General features: G+C 40.3%; 1 protein-coding gene across 1 annotated transcript in view; it reads left to right on the forward strand.

Moving 5' to 3' along the window:
* The window catches only part of ghrhrb (growth hormone releasing hormone receptor b), a 76030-nt gene that overhangs the window by 43110 nt on the left and 7343 nt on the right, over nt 1-25577 (forward strand). Inside the window, exons 3-9 of the mRNA XM_085137225.1 lie at nt 1930-2040; nt 11521-11621; nt 14969-15066; nt 15196-15328; nt 22478-22631; nt 22764-22824; nt 24332-24401. Coding sequence (XP_084993351.1) covers nt 1930-2040; nt 11521-11621; nt 14969-15066; nt 15196-15328; nt 22478-22631; nt 22764-22824; nt 24332-24401 — 728 coding nt within the window. The remainder of the gene's footprint in view (nt 1-1929; nt 2041-11520; nt 11622-14968; nt 15067-15195; nt 15329-22477; nt 22632-22763; nt 22825-24331; nt 24402-25577) is intronic.

Here is a 25577-nt window from a genome sequence, read left to right on the forward strand (position 1 = left end):
TTCCAAACAGCTGAACTCTTCTACTGGCTCACCACAAGGTTGTTGTCTCTCTCCTCTACTGTATATTTTGTACACTAAAGACTGTCGCAGTACACAGGCCAACAGGCATTTCATTAAATATGCAGATGACACAGTCATTGTAAGCCTCCTTCATGGTGAAGAGGATTCCCATGGGCCTGTTGTGGATGAGTTTGTTTCGTGGTGTGATCAGTCCTTCTTAATGATCAACACCTTGAAAACCAAGGACATGGTTATTGACTTCAGGAAGACATCCCCCCATCCTGCACTAACAGTGTTAAATGGTGCAGCCATTGAACTGGTGGACAGTCATAAGTATTTGGGGGTTGTTCTTGATAAGACTGTGTCCTTTGAGTCACATCTTGATTCTAAAGTGAAAAAGGTTCAACAAAGACTGTACTTTTTAAGGAGTTGAGAGGTTTTAATGTTTCATCTGAAATGATGACTCTTTTTTATAAAAGTTATATTGAATCTGTTTTAACCTTCTGTATCATTGCCTGGTACGGTAATATGTACTTGAATAATAAGACCAGATTTAGCAACCTGGTTAAAGTGGCTGGTCCGGTTTCAGGGAGGTCTCAGGTCCAGCTTGTGAAATTTTCTAACAGGCAGGTGCTGAGGAAGGCAACCTCTGTCTTGTTGTGTTGAGATCATTCTCTCTTTAATGATTTTCAACTGCTTCCTTCAGGTCGTCGTTGTAAAGTGCCTGCAGTGAAGACATAGATTGTCTTTTCTACCTACTGCTATTATCATGGTTAATAACACTAAACCATAAGTGTTGTTGCCATTGCACATTGTACTTTCTTTAATGATAAAATTTAGGTTGTTTTCTCAGGGCTTATATTATTTTTTTGTGTGTATGTGATGTGTTTGTTTGTTTGTTTGTTTTTTATATTTCTGTGTGGACATACTGCAAATCAATTTCCCATTAGGGACAATAAAGTTACCATTGACCACTGACATTGACCATTGACAGTTAGATGCTCCTGCCGAGTTAAGTTGGTGGATATCAGCAATTTTATCAGTGAAAAAAGATATGAGTTGCAAAAGTCAGCAAAGTCCATATGAGAGGAGAGTGAGTCCGGAGGTTTTGTAATTTTACTAAACAATGAAAAGAGACCTGGAGTTACCTTCACTGGAACTGATTAAACCAGAATAGTATGCAGATTTGGCTGAAGCAATGCAATCCTTATACAACAAGATATGATTGTTATACATTTCTTGTATCGTAAGTCCGGTTTTCTTGAACAGACGTTCCAGTTGCCGTCCTTTAGCTTTGAGATGGCGCAGGTTAAGAGTAAACCTTGGTGCTGAACGGAAAAATGAGACAGTTTGGTGTTTAAGTGGAGCAAATGTGTTAAGAAGGTTATGGAGGTTGACATTATAGTGAGAAACAAGTTCATCTGGGGATGAGGAGCTGTGAATAAATGGGAGGTCATAAATGGCAGATGAAAGATCAGCAGGGTTAATATTACTAATTAAAGTGAAATAAAAATTCAACAATCTGATCAACTTTATATGTTATATCTACTTATGTCTGCTCATAGATCAGGTCTTCCCTGCCCATGAAACTGCTTATTAGTCAATAGTCTAATCATTTTTGAGCACTTGAACACAGCTCGAAAATCTGTCATTTCTAATCTGTAACCTGTAATTCTTAAGCTTTTAATGCAAAGTTTTGGAATTAATGCTAAAAATCTGCACTTCAGTCACACTGCAATTGTTTGACTTGAAGCATTTGATGGTGTGCAGAGGCAGAACTACAAGAACTGTGTCTTTGTCCAGCATGTATATTTTTCATGATGGTCTGACCATATGTAATGTTTCTGTTTACTCACCTGTGCTGTGAAAGTATTAGTGCTGCTAACTGAGACTCTATAATGTTTGGTAATTACTGTCTTTCCTTGTTAGGCTGTCCAACAGTTTGGGACAACCTTCAGTGCTGGTATCATGCTGAGGTGGGACAGGTGGTCAATATCTCGTGCGCCTCTGGAATCTGGCAGCTGTTGCCTAATAACCAAGGTAAGTCCCTTTCACCTCAAAATAAATGATTAGTTTTCGTTGGTTTAATTGGTTAATTTAAATAATTGCTACTGTACCAAAATTTGACATTTTGAGGATGCTTGGCGGTGTTTTTTTAATGCTCTAAAAACAATGTTCTTATGTTAGGGATCCTAACTTGATATAAACTGCAGCAGAACTACTCACATCAGCGTTGGTTGAGGAAGGGCAACAAAGTGATTAATAATGCTGCCAACAGTCATGGCAATCTTTTTATCCTCTTGCTTCTGTCTGTATAGTGTTTTCTTCTTGATGTTATCTGTGTGTGTGTGTGTGTGTGTGTGTGTGTGTGTGTGTGTGTGTGTGTGTGTGTGTGTGTGTGTGTGTGTGCGTGTGTGTGTGTGTGTGTGTGTGTGTGTGTGTGAGCCAACTCAACAAAAGAATTTTGCATTTGTCCATTTTCACTTCAGAGCTCAGCAAGTGACTGTGGTATATTTAGAGATCTCTGAGCACCAATGTTATGTTTTCACTGAGTGGTTTACAAAAACTACATTTTTCTAGACTGCACACTGTAGAGAGTAGTGCTGTCCTCACTGTTTACACGACCCTCACCTTTTCCAGAACTCTGACTCATCCAGCTGGCTGATTTAAAGGAAACATAATAGACTCTCTCCAGTCTCTCATAACAGCAAATCACTGACAGATAGATACAGACACAACTAAGAATAAAAAAAACATGCATTTCTGGATATCTGAAAGATAAACAATGACAAAGAAGATATCAGTATTTAGACATGAGATGTAAAAATAAGCCACTGAAACAAAATGTAATGTCTTTATTAAATGTCTTTTACAACCTAGACCTAGACACAACATAGGTGTGACTCCTCACTCCTGCTACTCCCAAGAAAATGTGAGCAACACACACCCAAAGCTAGTAAACAGCTGGCTCTTTACTGGGTACAGAGGAGAAAAGGGTGAGGTGAGTTGGAGGTTAAGAGGCCATCCGATAATCCCTGGAACTTCTCCAGTCTCCACCTGTCTCAATAGCTACCGCACACCACACACACACCTAGGAGGGAGGAGGGAAACCTGCACACACCCACACACACTCTTATGGCAGGAACCATGGAAACATGACATGATCATGGATCGTAACAATGTCTAAACTTGCAGTTTACTTTGAAAACAGTGTACATTAGATAAGCAACTTTTCTAATGCACTCCCAGAAGCTTCTCTGCATTGCTGTAAAATTGGTACAGAAGTGCAAAAGGAAGAAATCTTACAAGCAAGATCAACTAAATTTGAATTACATTTTTTGTTATTTTACCTGTTTTCCTTTTTCTTTTTTAGCAGAAGAATCTACTGTCGTCTGTGGAACCAGTTCCCAGTTTAGATGTAGGGGACAGAAATTTACAGGATTAGTTTAAAATATGGTGACCCTGAACCCCCCGTAGTTACACTGCAACTGACCTACACAACTATTTCCATGATGTACTGAGTGTGTCTTCTTCCCTCTCTGTGTTACACCACTTGGAATTTAATCATTATTAATCATTCTCTGGCTCTCTCCAATGTGTGTTGGCTCACTTCCTTCACCCACCAAGTGGTCACGGTAGATTCCTCCCTCCCTGAGACTGGTTCTGCTGATGGTTTCTTCCTATTAAAAGGAGATTTTTCCTTTTCACTGTTACCAAGTGCTTGCTCACACGGGGTCGTCTGATTGCTGGAGCTTTCGCTCTGTTGTTGTAGGGTGTCCATACTATAAAAGCTGAGTTGTGGCTACATTGAATGTAATTAAAGATATGAAACTTTCATATGAACTGATCCAATAGCTCTAAGATCACTGGCTGACTGAGTGCCTGCCCTTTTGTTGTGTCAGCTGTGTTGCTAAATTGTTGCTAAACAGAATAAGTAGTTGCAGCAGAGAACATGCACAGTAAGTGAGAGGCTGTGTGTAGAAAAGATTTACTTGACTAATTTCCAGTCTTGAATAAAACACTGCTTAAATGAAAAAAAAATGCAGAGGAGCTTGTGATTGAAAGCGTATACTTTGCGTGGAGGGATCAGGAGGCGGAGGTAGCTGCTGATGACCTCATAACTCAGTGTTAGTGGGTTCTCGGACCCCACTGGATTTCCTCCTCCACAGACAGTACCGATAAGTCCAGCTCTGTAACTGTGCAGGTGATCCAGGCTTTTCAGTGGGAGAATATAATGAATTGGAAAATCAAAGAGTTCACTGCATAAGCCTTCCTTCAGGAATGAGTTGGCGCTGCTCAATAGGAATAGCATTGTGAGCTCTAATGCCCTCCCTGGAGCCTTGGCCTTCAACCTCCATTCACATCCTGCCATTTGCAGCGGCTGCAGGCCTGCAGGCTCTACATGCCACTTTATACTGAGGCTAATACAGCTGGATAACACTAAGTCCGCCCACGACTTAAACCCACACTCTCCTCGCTTAAGCGTCGGACAGGCATTTTCAAATAGTGAAACAGATTTTTGTTTTTAAGTGTAAACTTTGTATCCTCCTCTCACAAACACAAACTTGCACCATATATCTGGTGACCTTGTGTGCATCATTTATTCCATAAGGGTCACTGTGGCTGAGCTCCACTATTCTAACTCCAGGCAATGGTGGGAGAACATTGCTTTGAATTCAGCTAATTCAAATCCAGCATTTGTACCCTTCACCTGCATCATCTCCATTAATACTTATAGTTATCTAATAAAAACATGTTTCTAATCTTATGTTTTTGTTGTAACCTTCACAGGCAGTTAATAATGTTGACCTTAACTTAATGCGGAAATTAGCAATTGTATTAGTGTATGAAGTGTATGAGGGAATGACTAATATTATTTGTGTCACTAGATAAAGTAGAAATTCTGACTTCAAATAATAATTTGGATTTATTCAGGATTTTGACTTGCTTGGCCCAGCAAGTGACAGTTTATAGAAATCAACTAAAATGTTGCTCGCTGTGCAAACTTATGGAATGGGCTATTTTTATGCCCTAAAATGACAAAATCATTAAAGTACAGCTTACAAGTACAATTTTATGTTTAAAGCTTGTGTAAAATGTAAACAAAGCAGCCAAAGTAGCCTAGGCCCATTGCAATGTAATGAAGGGAGGATTTAGGGTCACTTTAGGGCCACTTCCAACCCTAACTATATGCTTATCAAAAGCATATAGTTAGGGTTGGAAGCAATGTGCCCTCTAAGCTGCGCGCGTGCGCAATTGCGCACTGCTGGAACGGTCTCTGCGCACAAAGAAATCTAACCTGAATTGAAATTAAAGTAAATACGTTAACAATTCTGTTTTTGCAGTGTTAGTCAGAGTGACTGGCTGCTCCCGTATGTAATCAGAACGATGCTTCAGGTTACAGGCTCTTATATATTATAGCAAGGGCGTAGATTTGGCATGGATGGAAGGGACGTGTCCCCACCAATATCCAGCGATTATTGAATTGTCCCCACCAATAATTTGATCTCTTTGAGTAAAGAAAAACAAACCCGATAGTAAGAAAAAAAAAAGATCTGTCAACGTCTCATTCACCCAGCAGTGCAGAAAGAGTTAAATTACGTTCTCTACTGGAGTCCTACGTCATGTGACAAATATGGCCAATGTGATTGGCTGTGCTTTTCAGGGAGTTTTCGAAACTAACTGCACAACATGCAGCACTATTAGTTATCTCAGTCTCAGAGTAGCATTTCTAATTTTGATTGAAACTGTCAGAGAAAACGGCAGCCTCGAGCAAGCCAGGATATTAGTTTACAGAGGCTGTTAAAATTATATGTCTAACGTTAAAATGTTGGTGACACAATAATTTCATCCTAATGGCACTGACATATTCATAGTGTTAATTTTTGAGACAAAATATCATGAGGTAGTCATAATTTTGCAAATATTCCACCTTGTAGTGCAGTTTGCACAAATTGTTTTAAAAATGCACTCACCCTACAAACATTACTGATGAGTCAAGATCTGCACAAATTGACAGAAACACTGAAGCAGCTACACATTTTATTCTTATTGTCATGTATGTCCTGTTTGTCAGGTGACAGAAGAACCAACACAAAGCTCAGAGAGCAATGGTGATGCAAGATCACAGGTGAAATTGGATGATGACTTGTTGGTTCATTACTGTATTTGAAGCACATGTGTGACTGCATGTATTTGGAATGTCTCACTGTTATTCATCAGGTGACAGAGGCAGCTCTGCCATGTTGTCGCTCGGACAGAGGTGAAGAGGCAAGTCACAGGTGACTGACTGATGACTTGGTGCTATAGATTAACGAGAGGAGAAGGCATGTGTTTGGCTGCTTCACATAGTGGACATTGAGTTGTTGTGTGGGGCACCAGTAGTGCATATGTGTTGCTGTAACAGCAGTTCATGTTTAGAATAAAAAATCCCAGCTCACTGATCTGATCGGGGCAATAGTGCCTAAAATGTTGCATAATTTTGCTGAGAGATCTTTTACTTTGTGGTAATATTAGATGAGTAGTTTTATGGACAAAAACCACCAGGTCAATCAGTGTTCCCTTAGTGCTAATGTATAAGAGATGTTGGTGTCCTATAACTGAAGTAATGTTGTTAAGTCCTTAAAGTCATATTCTTTTATTGTCATGACTGTATTTGAAGCTATTTTTATGTTTGTATGATATCTGATTTATATGGAATATGGCTAAAGTAAACTAAAGCCTAAAATACTTTAGTCATTTGCTTAATAGTAATTTAACATTATATAATTCACATCTAAAACTATGAATTGTAGTTTTAAATGGTTTAAAAGCATGTAGAATAGCATATGTAGGCAAGTATATTTCTCCATTTTTGTTAATCAAGAAGCAAAGACAAAAAGGAAAAAAAAAGAAATGGGGCAGGGTTCGGTGGTTGAATCATCCGTCCCCACCAATGCCAAAACCAGATCTATGCCCTTGTATTATAGGCTCTGTCATTTTATGTTTATTTGGGTTTAACATTTTAATTTTGAAATATACACAAATTACATTTTTTGGCATTTTCCTGTGAACTTTTCCTGCATCCAGTCTTTACAGTCTTTGTAGATTTCAACTGTTATGCATTCCAGCACATTATCAGTTAGTGTCATTACCAGAGGTTACTGTAATCCGATTACTTTTTCAAGTAATGAGTAAAGTAAAGGATTACTGTGGTGGGGCGTGGTCGGCGGTGGCGTGCAGGGAGGGCGGACGCACCTGCACGGCATCCGCAATCACGCCCGCCAGGTTAAAACACGGGGACTCAGGTGTGTGTGGTGGTGTGGTGTGAGGTGGTGTTCAATAAAAATGTCCGAAAACACTGATCCCTGGACCCGCCGTGCCTTATTCCTGCCACAGTGGTGCCGAAACCCAGGAGGCGGCATGGCGGGTCCTTATCGGAGCCAGGGAGTGGAGGAGCTGCCCCAGAGGGTGGCCGAAATGGCGGCCGCCCAGCGGGAGCAGGCGGCGGAGGTGCGTCGCCAGCAGGCAGAGCTGCGGGACCAGTCCGAGCGCCACCTGCAACAGATCGGGGAGCTGGCGGCGCTGCTCTGGGCCTGGGCGCCAGCCCCACAGGTGTGTTCCGAGGACAGTGAAGCGGTGGAGGAGCTGCGTGGGGCACCTGAGCAGCCGGAGGTGGCAGACGAGGCGCGCGGGGATCTGCGCCTGCCGGAGGAGGGGGAACAGCCGGGTGAAGGGCTGCTCCTGCCGGGAGCGGTGGATGAGCCGCTCCGACCGGAGGCGGCAGACGAGGCGCGCGAGGGTCTGCGCCGGCTGGAGGAAGAGGAGCCGCGGGAGGGGCTGCCGGAGCCGCGGGAGGGGCTGCCGGAGCCGCGGGAGGGGCTGCCGGAGCCGCTCCCGCCAGCGCTCCAGCCAGCGGCGGACGAGCCGCTCCCGCCAGCGCTCCAGCCAGCGGCGGACGAGCCGCTCCCGCCAGCGCTCCAGCCAGCGGCGGACGAGCCGCTCCCGCCAGCGCTCCAGCCAGCGGCGGACGAGCCGCTCCCGCCAGCGTTCCAGCCAGCGGCGGACGAGCCGCTCCAGCCAGCGCCCCAGCCAGCGGCGGACGAGCCGCTCCCGCCAGCGCCCCAGCCAGCGCTCCAGCCAGCAGCGGTGGAGAAACCGGGAGGGGAGAGGGCGGTCCCCGTGCCAGGGGAGCCTGCTCGACCTGTACCCAAGGTCGAGGATCGAGCTGCCCCGGAGCGTCGGATGCGCCGGGTAGTGAGTCCCTCCCGGGGCCGGCGGAGCCGTGCCGGCTTACCGGGTAGCCAGCCTCCAGACCGGGTTCGCCGCTGCTGCTGGAGGCGTGGCCGACCCCCGGACAAGGCTCGCCGCCATTGGAGGTGTGGGCGGCCTCCGCAACGGACTGCCAAGGTCGGGAACCGGTGGGGAGTAGGTTCGGCCGGATGACTCCCCGGCCTCAATCGGGCGATGGGGGTGTGTGGTGGGGCGCGGTCGGCGGTGGCGTGCAGGGAGGGCGGACGCACCTGCACGGCATCCGCAATCACGCCCGCCAGGGTAAAACACGGGGACTCAGGTGTGTGTGGTGGTGTGGTGTGAGGTGGTGTTCAATAAAAATGTCCGAAAACACTGATCCCTGGACCCGCCGTGCCTTATTCCTGCCACAATTACTATTGCAAAAAAGTAATTAGATTACTGTTACTTTCCCGTAAGCATGCTGTGTTACTGTGTTACTAAAACCGTGATTAATTGCGAGAGTGTCTCATGACAATGACGTAAACGAGTGCGACGTTCGAGGCAACAGCTGTGTGCAGATCAACAATGGATAATATATCGAGTGCGGAAGAGCATATGACCATGCAGCGTTTAAAGCGTAGAAGTACTGACCTTACTTTGAGTTTGATTCCATAAAAAGTGACAAAAACATTAGTGTCCGCTGCTCACTGCATGGGAAGAAAACTTATTTTTACAGCTAAAAAAACCCCTTAACTTCTGAGCAAGCACCGAGCATGCTACCAGGGAATGGGAAATTCACAGACAAACTCGTGGATTCTTCCACTGACCGCCGCGGCACACCTGCACCAGGGCAAACATCTGCCTGCTATACAGGTGAAAATAGAGCAACAGGACCGCTAGTCTTTGATTTTATTTATTTTCTGCTGTGTTTTACTTGCATTTATTTGAAAGACTGAGTGTAAACACCAAAAACCTATTTTATTTTATGTGCAGAAAATAGGTTTAAATGTTAAACAAATTTCTTCCAGTCAGAGAATGTTGCATATAATTAAATTTTTGCTTGATGCATAAAGTTAAAAGATCAAAACTAATAAAACAAGTTTTAAAAAGAGACTTTTCCATTTGATTACATTTTGTATGATGGATTATACAGAAAAAGTAGAATTGGGCTGAAAGATCTATCGCTTTATTACCTATTCAAGTTGTAAATCGTGTTTTTAAAAGTAACTAAGTAACTAAATAATTAATTACTTTTGAAAATAAGTAATCAGTAAAATAATGGGATTTTTTCAAGTTACTTTTTTCAAGTAACTTGACCAACACTGGTCATCACATTATCCAGTCCCTTAAACTTTAAATATTTGTCCACATACAAGGCCACTCCTCAGCCACCAAACAAGCAGCATCACATCCAGTAGCAGTCCTTGTGAAAGAAATCACATACTGTTTAAATTCTATTCATGTGTACACATGGTTACAAAGAAAAAAACAAAACATAAATACCTGACTTGATCCACAGAATCCCAAAAGACTGAAGGCGCTACAGAAAAGGCTGATTCTGCTCCAAAATGACTGCAAGCATAATAGGCAGTTTCTCACGTGGATCAACGCGTGACGTAGAATGTTATGTATGAATCCTGAATAGCTGACTTTGATTGTCAGTAGAGAAACATTGAACTGGAATTGCATGATTTTTAACTGACGTACTGTGCCAAGTGACCAGGGAATCAGCTTCAAATACATATATATCTAATTCAGCAGCCTGATGTTCACAGCTCTAGAAATGTAAGTGCACATATCATAACCCATAATATTTGTGGTATGGTGTTCTGCTGGGTAGAATTATATTGTGTAAACTGCTGAATCAATAAAAGCTTGGTAAATGGCAAGACAGCGGTGCAATGTTAGCACTCTCACCTCACCTTACAGCAAGAAGATCCTGAGTTTGAATCTTCGGACTAGTTAGGTAGGTGCTTTCTATATGGAATTTGTAATTCCGCTTTAGCTGTAAAACACACAGCTGTTTAAATGTATTGACATTTTAAATTCAGTTAATAAAAAGTTGCAAAACTAGTTGCATATGCTGTCAGTTATAAATTTTAGAAAGAAAATATGAAGTGGTACAACAACTGAAATGGAAGACAAAAAAATTTCAAATGGTGAACGTGTAATTTTTAGTAGCAGCAGTAGTTATGTACTGTATCTGTGGTAATATTATCAGCGTTTACACGTGGTTGTCATGTGCCTGCTTCATAGGAGGTGTATTTTCACACTATTAACAGGAAGATGGAGTAACCCACTGAATCTTAAGAGCTGTGGTGCAGTATCTCTTCTGATAAACTCTCAGAATATTTGTGCTCATGTGCATTCATGTGTTTATAGGGAGGTGTGTATAAGAGTGATGGATGAATGTTTTCTTATTGTGCATCAGTGTCCCAGTTTTTAAAATGCACGTGCCGATGCGCACAGCAAAGGATATAACCCTAATTCCGGTCCATTTACACTTTTTTCCATTTGCTTTTTGGTTGGCAAATGGAAGAAAGGGGGTTGGTTGCTGGTAATTTGCACAACGGCACTGTGCAAAAGTCTTGAGTCAAAGAACACCCCCATCCAGCTATATTGGAATTTTTTTTCCAGTTTATCAATCTAAAGTGAATTCACTGTTTGAGTTTTGCTCTTCAACTCCCAAGAATAACACCTGGCACAATAACCTTTTTGCCTTTTTGTTCACATGGACTTTTTGTGTACATGGACAATTGTTTAAATAAATAAACAAATAAAAATTTTAAATGAATTTACTAATGCATATTTTATTGCACAATTCATTATTGAAGCACAACATTCTTTATTTTCATGCATGTGGCACTTCTGGTCCTCCATACTGGACACAGGAATGCAGACTTGAAACAGAGAACACAGAAAGGCATGGAAAAAAAACCTTGGGGAATAAGTGATAAGTTGAACTTCAAAAAGAAAACATAATCTGGATATAACATCACAGAAAACTAAAAAATAGAAACTATAGCTAGAATATGTAAATAAAGAACAGACTATAACAAACTATAACAATGAGCAAAACTAAAATACTAAACTCAAAGTCCTTTTTTCATTTTTTCATTTGTTAGGCCACTTAGGACTGACATGTGAATGACTGAAAAAAATAAGAAAGGACCCTATTTAAAAGGGATGAATGAGACTTCTGTCTGTACATAACAAGCAAATTTGAAATGCCACACTTTGGTGGTATTTGCCTTGGCAGAAACCGCTGAGTTTCATGTATTTTTGTATTTTGTATTTTTGTTGTTTTAGGTTATATCTATAGGAACTGCACTGAGAAAGGATGGTCGGACTTCTACCCATCCTATGAAGAGGCCTGTAAGATTCCAGAGGATGAAGAAATCGAACCAGAGGTAAACATTGCTCATTCTCACTTAGAGATACAAGACTATTTGCTGGATTTTTTTCTACTGATATTAAGAGAATTCATTGTGATAAAAATATTAAAGTTTTTTTTTAATGATCTTAGCACCCTGCACATTTTTCAGCTACAGCCTTGCAGAAGACCATCTGGGTCTGTAAATATTGTGATTTATTTACTATGGTTTGTTTGTTTTCATTATTTTAGTTTGCTATGTTCATTCCAGAGGTGGCAAAAGTGCAGATATTCTTTACTTACGTACAGATACTATAAAAATACTATGGTAAACGTTTAAGTACCGAATCAACTTTTTTTTTACTCAAGTGAGAATGAAGTGGTCCTCTGAAATGTACTCAAAGAAATAAAGTTAAAAGTAGCTCCTTGAAAAATAATTCTACCAGATATTTTTGTACAAAGGGTAACTGAACTTTGTGCTACTAAAACATAATAATAAAATAATAGCAGTGCATAAGAATTCGAATGATATTTGACTCTAAATGCTAATTCTAATGAATGTGGTCAGATTTAATCTGTTATATAAGACACAAGCAGTAAAAAAGAATAAAAAATAACTATTTTCTGTTGCCTACATTGTAAAGAGTGACTTTGCTTCCACATATAAACAGAAAAATACAGTAAGGAGTTCAAGTGGGATTCAGCAGCTGAGTGAACCCTAAAACTACTTGTAGTAGCTCTGTGTGGGGACACGAATCACAACTCACAATATTTTCTAATGTGAGCTTCAGTAAATTGTCTTTGTGTACAGGTTGTGATCAGGTGACCTGCTGTGCTTTTTGGATTTACAAAGCCTAATTTAACAAGATATCAGCAGATGTTTCTAGCTAACCTGTTTATCCTGCACAAAACTACTGATAATTTTCATTTAGCATTTGAGTAACACAAATTTAATATACTTAGTTTGTTTTGCCGGACATTTCACAATATGAAACAATCAAAACACATATGTATATCTAATATGTAATTAAAAATGATGGCACTACATGTCAAATCTGCAGTTTATCAAGTATAATTGAGCGGTCCTTATCTATAAACAAGGGGGTCTCCAGAATTTTTTTCATAGAGGTGGTCATATTGGGGCAACTAAAAATATTGAGGTGGCATAACCAAAAACAGAATTTCCATTTTTATTACACTATTGTCAAATATAGTTTACTTGAAAAATTTGGCAAAAAGGAGAAAGATAAAATAATAATTTGTCTAGTTAATTTCCTGCTATTAAAGGTGATACCACTGAAAATATGTACATATGAAAACCAGGTACTTGATTTTGAAATCCATAATACGTTTTAACTGACTGATCAATTGATCAGTTGACTAGAAGTCCCAACCAACACTTTAATAATTCTCAGCAGAGCTGAGCAGAAGCAGCCTAAAGTGTCACGGTCAGCGGGAGCTGACTGTGTGCGGAGTAAGGAGGAGGACCCAAGTGCAGACATGGAAGGAGATGGAACTGAGATTAACTCAGATTTTGGTTGATTGAGATTTTGGCTGATTAAACATCATTACAAAATAAAGCAAGGCGAATAGGGGCGAGTAAACTAAAACTAGAACCTAAACTGTGAAGGACTGAGTATAACAAACATGACATGAAAATAATTCTGAACGTTATAAAGCAAAATAATTATACATGCAAGGAACTATGACGAGACATCATGAACATGAACTGAGCAGAATCATGAAAATGCATTAACCTGATGTGACATGGAGAGAAGGAAAACAGATGACCTGGCACTGAACAAAGGAAGACAGGACTTAAATACACACAGGAGGTGATCATGGAAGTGGAAACACATGGGGAAACAGCTGACTCAAATGAACATAATGACACCACAGCGGAAGAGTAAAACTAAACACATGGAACAAAGAAACATAAGACTTTTAAAATAAATCAGGAAACATTGAAGGATGTAAACATGACAACACAAGCTTGACAATATGGAACACACAGACATAAAACACATGACAGACTGGACAAGAAACAGGACACAAAAACCAAGGACACAGATGATAGTAATTGCTGAACTGAAACTCAACTAGACCCTAAATAAGAATAACACAAGAACTTAACATAAGAACTCAAAAATACAGAGCGAACTGAAAATGCTGGATCACAGACCCAGCCCCTGACATAAAGCTTCACTCTCCCAGAATGAAGTTAACTTGTTCAGGAAAGACAAATCAGTCCAAATCAGATTAGATCATGTAAGAGTGTGAAGTGTTTCCGGTCTCTATTTTGGCTCTGAGCTGCACCAGTGATCTGTCCATGGATTGGTGCCAGCTTTGCTGCAACCTTATTACAATATTACCAACACAGGACAGTCTTTCTGGTAGGAGGCCCCTGTGGGTGGCAAATTTTGGGGGCTGGCCAGTGCAAACAATCCGGGCGAGAACTGTGTGGAATCCTGTGAAACATGCTTTTTACGTTTTCTTCACAGGACTGCAAGAACAAGCATGTTTTAAATGTGATTCCTAATTAATCAAGTAGCCATGGATAACTGGAAAGGTGAAATATATTAATGCAGTTGCTGGTATTCTGGTCATCAGTGTTAATAATGAAACTGCTCCACCTATTTCTAAACAGATTTCTCCAGGGTTACATTACAGTAAATTTGGTTCAGGTCGCATCAAATATAGTAGCTGCATTATTCAATGAACAACTCATAAAGACAAACATAATAAAACAGCAGATGGGTCATTATCTCATCACATTATTGAACACTTGAAGGTTGTGAATGAGCGTTAGGTTAATACTTGCTGGTGTCTGTTTAGGTTCCCGGGATAATAGTTTGCCATTTCTGGACTGTGCTGTGCACACTGGGGAGAATGGAAAAGTCAGCATTTAAATTTACCCCAAGCCCACACACACAGACCAGTATCTACTCTTTGACTCCCACCACCCTCTGGAGCACAGACATGGAGTAATCAGCACCCTACAACACTGGGCAGAAAGCGTTCCCACTAAGCCAGAAGGGAAATAAAAAGAACACATACATGTAAAGAAAGCTCTCAAAACACGTGGTTATCCCAAATGGGCTTTCATCAAGTCAGCAAAGATGGGTAGGAAAGAAGGTAAGGCACACATTAGCGAGAAACAGAATGAAAAACGGAAAAAGTTACTCTTTCGAGGATGCCAATGTTCACATTTTGGACAGAGAAGGCAGATGATTTGAAAGAGGAGTGAAATAAGCCATCTATGTCCACTGTGAAAAGCTTGTTGAACAAAAGCGGTGGCTTACAACACCAGCTGTCTGCCACCTACAGTGCAGTTTTGAGATCCCTTCCCTTAACCCCCACTCACTTCTTCTTTTTTTTTTTCAGACAACGTATTTCTCCAACTTCAAACAGGTGTACACTGCTGGCTACGCTACCTCCCTCATCTCTCTTATATCAGCTATTTTTGTCTTCACTGTCTTCAGGTAATGCTGGAGGTCTCATTGAAAAATATTAGACTCTTTTAGACTAAATGTCTCACACTGAAATAAAATAGTATATTAACATTTATCCAAACAGATTTATTGAAGGTTCTTTTTTCTTCTATTCTTTAGGAAATTTCACTGCACCAGGAACTACATCCACATGAACTTGTTCTTCTCCTTCATCCTGAGAGCGAGTGCTGTCTTTATCAAAGACGCTATCCTTTTTTCTGATGAAAACATGGACCACTGCTTTATGTCTACAGTGAGTATGTCATCTTCCATGCCCATCAAAGGCAGTAGGATTAAGGATAGTATGGTTATCTAAAAATAAACTAAACTTCAGCGTGACAAAACTATTTTACTTAAGTGAAAAACACATTAAAAACTAGGTTATAGAAAAAAAAACCTCACTGAAATTATATTATGTGGTTGCAAAATGAGCTAAAGTGGGAGATTCACTTAGTTTTTAGGGTTTGGAGGCATTGATGCATATTGTTAATGATATAGATATTCCATTCTCATTAAACATGTAGCTCATAGACTCCAGTTCCCCCATGACAGAGATAGATGGGGGGATATGTGGATGTGTCTATGTGTCAGTGAGTCGGCTGTTTTCAAAAGGTCTCATTTGTATTGAAGCATCAATACAGAACATTGTAAGATTGACCATTTAAAATACTTTTTTTTAAATATTTTAAATAGTGAAACTAATACAGAAACTTAAAAACTAAAAAAAAATCTTTATATTTTTTTAATTATAAACTAGCTGAAACATAGCTTAACTAAAAGTAAAACCTGAAGATTGGGGTCATTACTCAAAACAAGTAATGCACTACAGTTTACACTTGACTTTTGTAAGTATTTTGTTTCATCCAACCATTTTCTTTTGCTTATCTAGTGAAGGGTTACAAGGGTGCTCTCAAACTATGACTCTGTCCTGTCATAGCTTGAGAGGGAGGTTCAACCTAGGCAGGTTGACATCCATTCTGGGTTACATTCACCAGTCACCAGTTAGAGGAGAAAACTGCAGTCCCCAGAGAGAATCCACAGAGGCACAAGGAGAAATATGCAGTCTCCACATAAAAGCGCACCACCTTGCTGGCCTTCACAGGGAAGGTTACTCCTTGTGGGAAATGATTAATTGCACAACTTATCATATTTTTTTATTTTGTTACTTGGCAACAGTGCCTGTGTAAATAGCAAGCTAACAATAAAAATATGATATGTACACATATCCTCTACCATCCACTATTTCGGGACAGACCTCACTGACTGCTCTTTATGGTCCCCCTCTGATCCATTTTTGCAATAAGGAAGAACTAATGAGCATAATATCACTCCTCAGTTTTTAGAGTGCTTGGTCCCTTTTGTACTTCTGCAGCATAAATTAAACTCAATAAAAAATATAGCTTGGATCATTGTTTTCTATCCACCCCAGATGCAGATAATTAAATGATACTTAATTGTCAGTGTGGTACTTCAATTCAATTCAATTCAATTTTATATATATATATAGCACCAAATTACAACAACAGTCACCTCAAGGCGCTTTATATTACAAGGTATACCCTACAACAATACATAGAGAGAAACCCAACAATCATATGACCCCTTATGAGCAAGAGGGGCAGCCATCTGCTGCGACCAGTTGGCGTCAGAGAAGGAAGACAGAATAACAGACATGCTGTGGAAGAGAGCCAGAGATTAATAGTAAGTATGATTCAATGCAGAGATGTCTATTAACACATAGTGAGTGAGAAAGGTGACTGAAGAAGAAATACTCAATGCATCATGGGAATCCCCCAGCAGCCTAGAACTATTGCAGCATAACTAAGGGAGGATTCAGGGTCACCTGATCCAGCCCTAACTATGTGCTTAATCAAAAAGGAAAGTTTTATACCTAATCTTAAAAGTAGTCCCGAATCCAAACTGGAAGCTGGTTCCACAGAAGAGGGGCCTGAAAACTGAAGGCTCTCCCTCCCATTCTACTTTTAAATACTCTAGGAACAACAAGTAGGCCTGCAGTGCGAAAGCGAAGTGCTCTAATAGGGTGATATGGTACTACAAGGTCATTAAGATAAGATGGGGCCTGATTATTTAAGACCTTGTATGTGAGGAGCAGGATTTTAAATTAAATTCTGGATTTAACAGGCAGCCAATGAAGGGAAGCCAATACAGGAGAAATATGCTCTCTCTTTCTAGTCCCTGTCAGGACTCTTGCTGCAGCATTTTGGATTAACAACTTAACTGGTTCCAGACATTCACATCCACTTTCACCCATTCACAAGCACACATTCATACAATGTTTTTTTCTGTATGCCTGTTAGCACTTTATATCATTCAAAAAGCCATTCTCCCATGTATGCACTAAGGGTAATTTGGGGTTCAGTTTTACCCAAGACACATCAGCATACAGACTGGCGCAGCCAGGGACTAGTCTTGAGAAAAAAAAAAAACTATTGTCATGAAATTCAAAAATTCTGGGTTTCTTGGACAAGTGCTCCAATTTCTACTTAAGAATATAGTTGGGGGGGAAAGGCAGTGATCCTTTCAAAATAGGCCTTTATTTTGGCAGCACCACAATTACAATGACTTCAAAAATGTGCAACACAAGAAGTATCCATGTTTTAAAGCTATAATCAGAACTTGTCAAGTAATCTTGGAAAAAGTAACTAAACTTGGTCAATTATTTCTTCAGACACATGTCAAACCTTCTCAGAAGAAACAAGACATGTTGGCAATTTAACAATGTATTAAACAAACAGGGTCTCAGTAGCATGTGGAAGAACAATACACAGAATCAGCCTGGCACCACATCTTCATGCTGGCCACAGTCTGGACACACTAAAGCAGTGGGATGGTATCGCATTCTTCAATCAGCACTTGTCACAGGTCAGCCAAATAAACAGGCTTTCCAATGGTATGAGATTTATACCCGTTGCAACAATAAAGAAATAATAAACCAAATGCAAATTTCCTTACTTTGCATGCTGCTAATAATCCAGTTTAATAGTTTTTTAATTTAATCTAACTGCACAGGTTAGATTATCGTTTCTAACCAGCCATATTCTTTTTACAATTACTAGGTAAATCTGTTGCAGGAAAAAAGGGAGATAAAATATCCATGTTTCAGCTGCAAGGTTTCTTTAAACTGTAGCAATGAGTTTGGTTAGCTGTGTTTGGTTTTCTTGATATCGACTCTGATGAGGTTAATAACTTAATATAAGAGCAGCAAGGAGCAAGACTGAAATGCTGGGAATGGCTGAGCAAAGAGCCGGTGAGAGCATAAATGAGGAGTGTTTCCCTTTGTGTTTTTCTCCGGATGAGGCTGTCTGGAGTGCTGGTCTGTGTGCCTCTTGCGTCGGTATGAGGGACCAGCACCAGAACATCAGCATGACTCGTAGAAAGGCTTTGAGGCACAATGAGTAGGTAATATGAAGAAAAAAAAGCCTACTCATGACATCAACAAAAACACGTTTTAAAGAAAAATACGGTGGGCAAGGCTAGATATGGATAAGAAGATGGTTCTAGAACAGGATTCACAGTGAAATCTATCAATCAGTAATACATTATGTATTAATTACGAACTGTCCAGATGTATCAAATATCATGTACAAAAGGTTAGCAGCTAACTAGTGAAGAAAATAGAAGAAAATTACAGAAACAGGCAATGGAGAGCAAAACTAGAGCTAAAACAACTTGAATAGTTGGCATTCCTTCTGGTGGGAACAATCTAACTGAGGGTTACTCTTCAAAAATGTACAGGGAATGAGGCAACAGATTGCTAACAAGTCTAATTTAATATGCTTTATGCATATAACATGGTCATAGTGTGAAGTAGAAAGTGGGAAGTGGACTCACCCAAGTATCCCAAAATTTTGTCCAACACCCAAAAGGTGACAATGGCAGAGTAGCGAAAACTACAAGTAATGTTTGAAATATTACTGTTTCTGTTGCATGATTTAAACCTTTAAGATGTTTATAGGCAAGAATGTAGATGTGTAAACTTCAAATATCTGTTTGATTTATCAAGACATGGCGTAAAAGTGCTCCAGTGTTTTCAGATAAGTCCCTTCCTACTGGTCTAACAGCTAACCTGCTCCACCAGCTGTCAACTGACCAGAAGGTCAAGGCTCACTATACCCAACGAGAACGCCTTATTTCAGGCACATCATTTTAAGAACCCTCTATGGCTTTCACCACTCAGTGGAAGTGAAAAGAAAGAAATAATTCACAAGGCTTCATAACTGGATTAGCAAATTTTAAGGATTACATAAGCACATAGCCTTTATGGAATTCCATATCGGTGTGATTTCTGCAACACTCAAAAGCCAACAACTCTGTGATGCATTGCGTGTTTCATCCCAGATGCCATGCTCCCCAACCACCATTTTGGCTGCCAGCTGTTTCAGAGTTCTGACATTTAGCGCACAGCAACAGAAAAAGACAAGAATATCAAAATTATTCTGAGATATAGACAGTGTACCAGTTTTGCTGGAGTTAAGGGAATCTAAATCCAATAATGTTTAGTTAAACAGTAACAGGCTTGAATATTATTTACAAGCAAAATAAATATCCCAAAGTCCTCATCTTAAGACTCAAGTATATAATAAAGTTAATTGAATAAGTCCCTTAAGACAAAGGCAATTTATTGGTAATATAATTTATAAACTTCAATTAGCCATTAAAACCCAGTTTCCATTTTGGAATAGCAAAAGAGCATTTACAAGAGAGTGACACGATGAAGGAATTAAAATCTGTGGGAGAATTCGTCAACACCAAAAATGATGGTAGAAGTAGAACTTCGAGGTCAAATTCAGCATGCTTTTTAAGTCTGTTCTTTTAGATTTGACAAAAGATTTTATGCATGCAGTGTGTTTTAGTGACCATTCAAATTCAAATTTAATCAGATATGCTATCTTAAAATGAGCAACATGACAATACATAATGTAGATGCTGCAGGTGGATTCAGATTCAGGTGAATAGTCTTTTGTGATTAGTTAATGAAACTCAAATCCCAGCTACAGATGGGGGTCCCCGCTATGATGTCACTCACTTGTTTCTAAAGTCCTGTTGTTTATATACAGTGGGGCAAAAAAGTATTTAGTCAGCCACCGATTGTGCAAGTTCCCCCACTTAAAATGATGACAGAGGTCAGTAATTTGCACCAGAGGTACACTTCAACTGTGAGAGACAGAATGTGAAAAAAAAATCCATGAATTCACATGGTAGGATTTGTAAAGAATTTATTCATAAATCAGGGTGGAAAATAAGTATTTGGTCAATAAGAAAAATACAACTCAATACTTTGTAACATAACCTTTGTTGGCAATAACAGAGGTCAAACGTTTACTATAGGTCTTTACCAGGTTTGCACACACAGTAGCTGGTATTTTGGCCCATTCCTCCATGCAGATCTTCTCAAGAGCAGTGATGTTTTGGGGCTGTCGCCGAGCAACACGGACTTTCAACTCCCGCCACAGATTTTCTATGGGGTTGAGGTCTGGAGACTGGCTAGGCCACTCCAGGACTTTCAAATGCTTCTTACGGAGCCACTCCTTTGTTGCCCGGGCGGTGTGTTTTGGATCATTGTCATGTTGGAAGACCCAGCCTCGTTTCATCTTCAAAGTTCTCACTGATGGAAGGAGGTTTTGGCTCAAAATCTCACGATACTTGGCCCCATTCATTCTGTCCTTAACACGGATCAGTCGTCCTGTCCCCTTGGCAGAAAAACAGCCCCATAGCATGATGTTTCCACCCCCATGCTTCACAGTAGGTATGGTGTTCTTGGGATGCAACTCAGTATTCTTCTTCCTCCAAACACGACGAGTTGAGTTTATACCAAAAAGTTCTACTTTGGTTTCATCTGACCACATGACATTCTCCCAATCCTCTGCTGTATCATCCATGTGCTCTCTGGCAAACTTCAGACGGGCCTGGACATGCACTGACTTCAGCAGCGGAACACGTCTGGCACTGCGGGATTTGATTCCCTGCCGTTGTAGTGTGTTACTGATGGTGACCTTTGTTACTTTGGTCCCAGCTCTCTGCAGGTCATTCACCAGGTCCCCCCATGTGGTTCTGGGATCTTTGCTCACCGTTCTCATGATCATTTTGACCCCACGGGATGAGATCTTGCGTGGAGCCCCAGATCGAGGGAGATTATCAGTGGTCTTGTATGTCTTCCATTTTCTGATGATTGCACCCACAGTTGATTTTTTCACACCAAGCTGCTTGCCTATTGTAGATTCAGTCTTCCCAGTCTGGTGCAGGTCTACAATTCTTTTCCTGGTGTCCTTCGAAAGCTCTTTGGTCTTGGTCTTGGCCATGGCGGAGTTTGGAGTCTGACTGGTTGAGGCTGTGGACAGGTGTCTTTTATACAGATGATGAGGTCAAACAGGTGCCATTCATACAGGTAACGAGTGGGGGACAGAAAAGCTTCTTACAGAAGACGTTACAGGTCTGTGAGAGCCAGGGATTTTCCTTGTTTGAGGTGACCAAATACTTATTTTCCACCCTGATTTACGAATAAATTCTTTACAAATCCTACCATGTGAATTCATGGATTGTTTTTTCACATTCTGTCTCTCACAGTTGAAGTGTACCTCTGGTGCAAATTACTGACCTCTGTCATCATTTTAAGTGGGGGAACTTGCACAATCGGTGGCTGACTAAATACTTTTTTGCCCCACTGTATTAATGACAGTTGATGATTTATCCTTCTTTTTGATTCAAGTGGTAGCTCTAATGCAGCTCCATTGCTATCTCCCCTTCTTTGTAAACAACCTGCAGATTTATACAATACTCTGGCATTGCTCCCCCTCCTCAATCAGGAGGTCTAATCCCTGTTGCTCATTCATCTGCTTGTTAATAAGGAAGTTAAACCGGTCTACTACTTGAGTCCTCTCACTCTTTTAATGGCACATGTTATATTTAGTAGGACTCAAAATTAGTGACTGACACCATAAAGCCACCAGGAAAGTGTTTACTGAGGAAGCTAAAGGCCATTATCTTTTATACATCTTGACTTTTTTGTGCAACCGCCACATACTGATTATTAAAGAGGTGCAGGTTTAAGGTGAAATGTGACCGTCTTCTTTAATTACCATTATAATAAACTATATTTGAACCATTCCAGAAATATTAAAAGACATAGTGTTAGTAAGAGGAGCATGAGACTGATCATTAATTATAATGAGTATAAATAAATACAATGCAAAACCCATGACTTCAAGCATGTGTGAAGGGAAATGGATGTTTCCCTGTAACACTAAAGTCTTATGTTTTTTATAATTCTGAACATCACTGTGGCTCATAAATTGATGTTTTTTATTGTTGCTGTCCCTGAAGATAAATGAGCCCTTCAGATGAATCTGATGTTCAGGAATCTTTTTGTTTTTTTGTCCCACAGACATCCTGTAAATCAGCCGTGGCCTTCTTCCAGTTCAGTATCCTGGCTAACTACTTCTGGCTCCTGGTGGAGGGCATGTACCTGCAGACACTGCTCACTCTCACATTTGTCTTCCAGAAGAAATACTTCTGGTGGTACATACTTATTGGCTGGGGTGGGTACCTCACTTGTCATCATCCCTGTCTATCATATGTCCCTGTTTCCTTTCATGTGATTTCCTGTTTTTCCTCTTGCTCCACTTTAGTTCTTTTCCTAATGATCAGGTCACTCTGTTTGTGCCTCCCAGGTCTCCCGACGGTAATCATAACAGCTTGGATTCTAACTCGAAACTTCTACGACAACAGGGGGTGAGCAACGGCTGCAGGAAATCAAGACAATATCAAATTAGAGAAAATTTAAATAACAAAAATGATAATAACACATACTCGCTCAAATAACTTTAGACTAAACATAAAATTTTAACAAAAATAACATATTTTGTGATCTAGTCTTTTTGGTAAAAAAGGCTTTTTGATAATATATTCATTTGTACAGTAATTCACACCCACAGTGCTGTACAAAACTCTCGAGGATGACTCATTTCTTTATTTTTTGCAATGAAAACAGGAAATAGTTGGAGAAAGTTATTGGAACATGTTTGAATACAAGTGAAAACACAGTATACAAGGAAAAGCTAACAAGTTTGTACAATTCTAATGAACTTGAAAGTGGATATTTGCTATGACTTCTTCAGCATTGAAACCTCTTTGGCAAGTGTTCTTGTAATTTTTTTTGACTTCAGGATTAGTTTTCCGGGCTTCTTTGAGAACACTCCAAATTTCTTCTTCGACTTGACTGCTTTTTGATCCATTCTCTGTCACCTATAATAGAGCGTCCACCATGTTTTACAAATGACTGTAGATACTCCCCCGACCTCCTCTTTATGGAAATATGATGATTCATCACTACACTAATATTGCCAGTTTCAGTGCAGTCCTTGTGCCATTGTGCATACCTCAGTCTTTTCTCCAGGTTCTATTCCTTAAGAATGGCTGCCAACATTCAACTGAGACCATTTCTGGTGAATCTTCAGTTAACAGCAGATGGCTCAACTGAAGGGGCTGATGCTTTTCTCACATCCTGTGTCAGGCTAGTAACAAATTATCTAAAGGGGAAGCTTATCTAAGGTTTAATTCAATTCAGTTTTACTTATATAGCACCAAGTCACAACACCAGTTGACTAAATGTACTTTATATTGCAAGGTAAAAACCCTACAACAATACAGAGAAAACCCAACGATCAGATGACACAAGCAAACACTTTGTCACAGTAGGAAGGAAAAACTCCCTCCTAACATTATTGAATCTCTGCTAAAACCAGGCTCAGGGAGGGAGAGCCATCTGCAGCAATAGGTTGGGTAGAGGAGGTTAAAACAGGACAAAAGACACACTGCGGATAGTGTAAAAAAGTAAATAGGGTGTCTGTCTCTCCATTTGTAATATAACATTGATTTTTGCAAAGTTGTCTGTTATATGTAAACACAACACTAGTTCCTCCCATAAATGATGTGTATTTTTATACCTGTATGATTCATGTTAGTAGGAAGTGGCTTAACAAACAAAAATCTTTTGAAGATGGTCAGGACTGCAGTCAATACCACCTTAAAAAAATGTCATTATTATAAGAAAATCTGGTCCCTTGGAAGCAAACTATGAAGAAATGTGGAGTGGCTCAAGATATTTGCACAGTACTAAAATGTATTAGCTTATTACTATTGGTTTTAAGCTTAATATATATTGTTAATTGTTCAAAGATACTATACACAGCCTTGTAAGCCAGTGGTAACACACATTTCTGCCTGTTGTGTCTCTCAGGTGCTGGGATGACACAGATGTGGCCTTCATCTGGTGGATCATAAAAGCTCCAATAACGGCATCACTACTGGTGAGTACAGTAAAAGTGGGAGCCATTGCTGGATTATCAGAGTCCTCAATCTTGGCACAGTCCTGCATTTTGACTCTGTGGCTGCTATTGCAGACACTTATCTTGTCTTCACACTAGGAGCGACAATAACAAGTCAGGGAGAGTTAAGTCATATTCTACCTGGTCAATGCACAGAAGGTCAACAGAAATGACTAAATCAGAATCTCTCTGGTTTTCCTGCTATTGTGTTCTGTTTGTTTCATTAAGACTATTATTACAGCTCTCATATCCCTCCTGACTCTAGAATTTATTATATTATATGTTCATATTATAACTTTTTCTCTCTGCAGTGTTATAAAGTGCCTTTACACTGTGGTACTTGTTTCAGTTTATTGCATCATATGTTGGTGTGTGTATATGTGTGTTTACAGTGGGGGTACAAATTCTCAGTTCTTACTCATATAATTTGCCCTTGACATGCCACTGAGTGTGACTGAAGGGAATCACGTCTAGATTCCAAACCTCTCCTTGCACATGCGCAGTCACTAAAATCTTACTTGATTATATTTCGACTTCTTTAAGGGCATCTGCTTGTGCAGTGGCTTTTTTGGTCTCTCTTTTACTGTTTCCAGCATTGCTATTTTTAGATCGCTCCATGAAAGTCAAATTCAAACCACTCATACATGCATTTTGCAATTTTACCAATGACCTTAAACTCAGTAAGTGTCAACTTCCTCACAAAAATGGATTTTGGCCATCATAATTAGTGATAAACGGTAAATCTTGATCCAGAAACCAAACAACAGTTTTCAATGAAAGACTCTACAGCAGGGGCCCCCAATTCCAGTCCACGAGGGCCGGTGTCCCTGCAGGTTTTAGGTGTGTCCTTGATCCATCACAGCTGATTTAAATGGCTAAATGACCTCCTCAACATGTCTTGAAGTTCTCCAGAGGCCTGGTAATGAACTAATCATGTGATTCAGGTGTGTTGACCCAGGGTGAGATCTAAAACCTGCAGGGACACCGGTCCTCGTGGACTGGGATTGGGGACCCCTGCTCTACAGTGTCCAAAGGTGGTGCATCTGGGATATTCAGCAGAAATGTTCCACTATTTGGTTGCTCTTGTGTGGATGGGAAACACCTGAGGCTGAGACTGGTGAGTGGCAGCTTGGTGTCTGCAGTGGAGCTGGCTGTGTG

Source organism: Neolamprologus multifasciatus, chromosome 17, assembly GCF_963576455.1.
Source record: "Neolamprologus multifasciatus chromosome 17, fNeoMul1.2, whole genome shotgun sequence".
NCBI lineage: Eukaryota > Metazoa > Chordata > Actinopteri > Cichliformes > Cichlidae > Neolamprologus > Neolamprologus multifasciatus.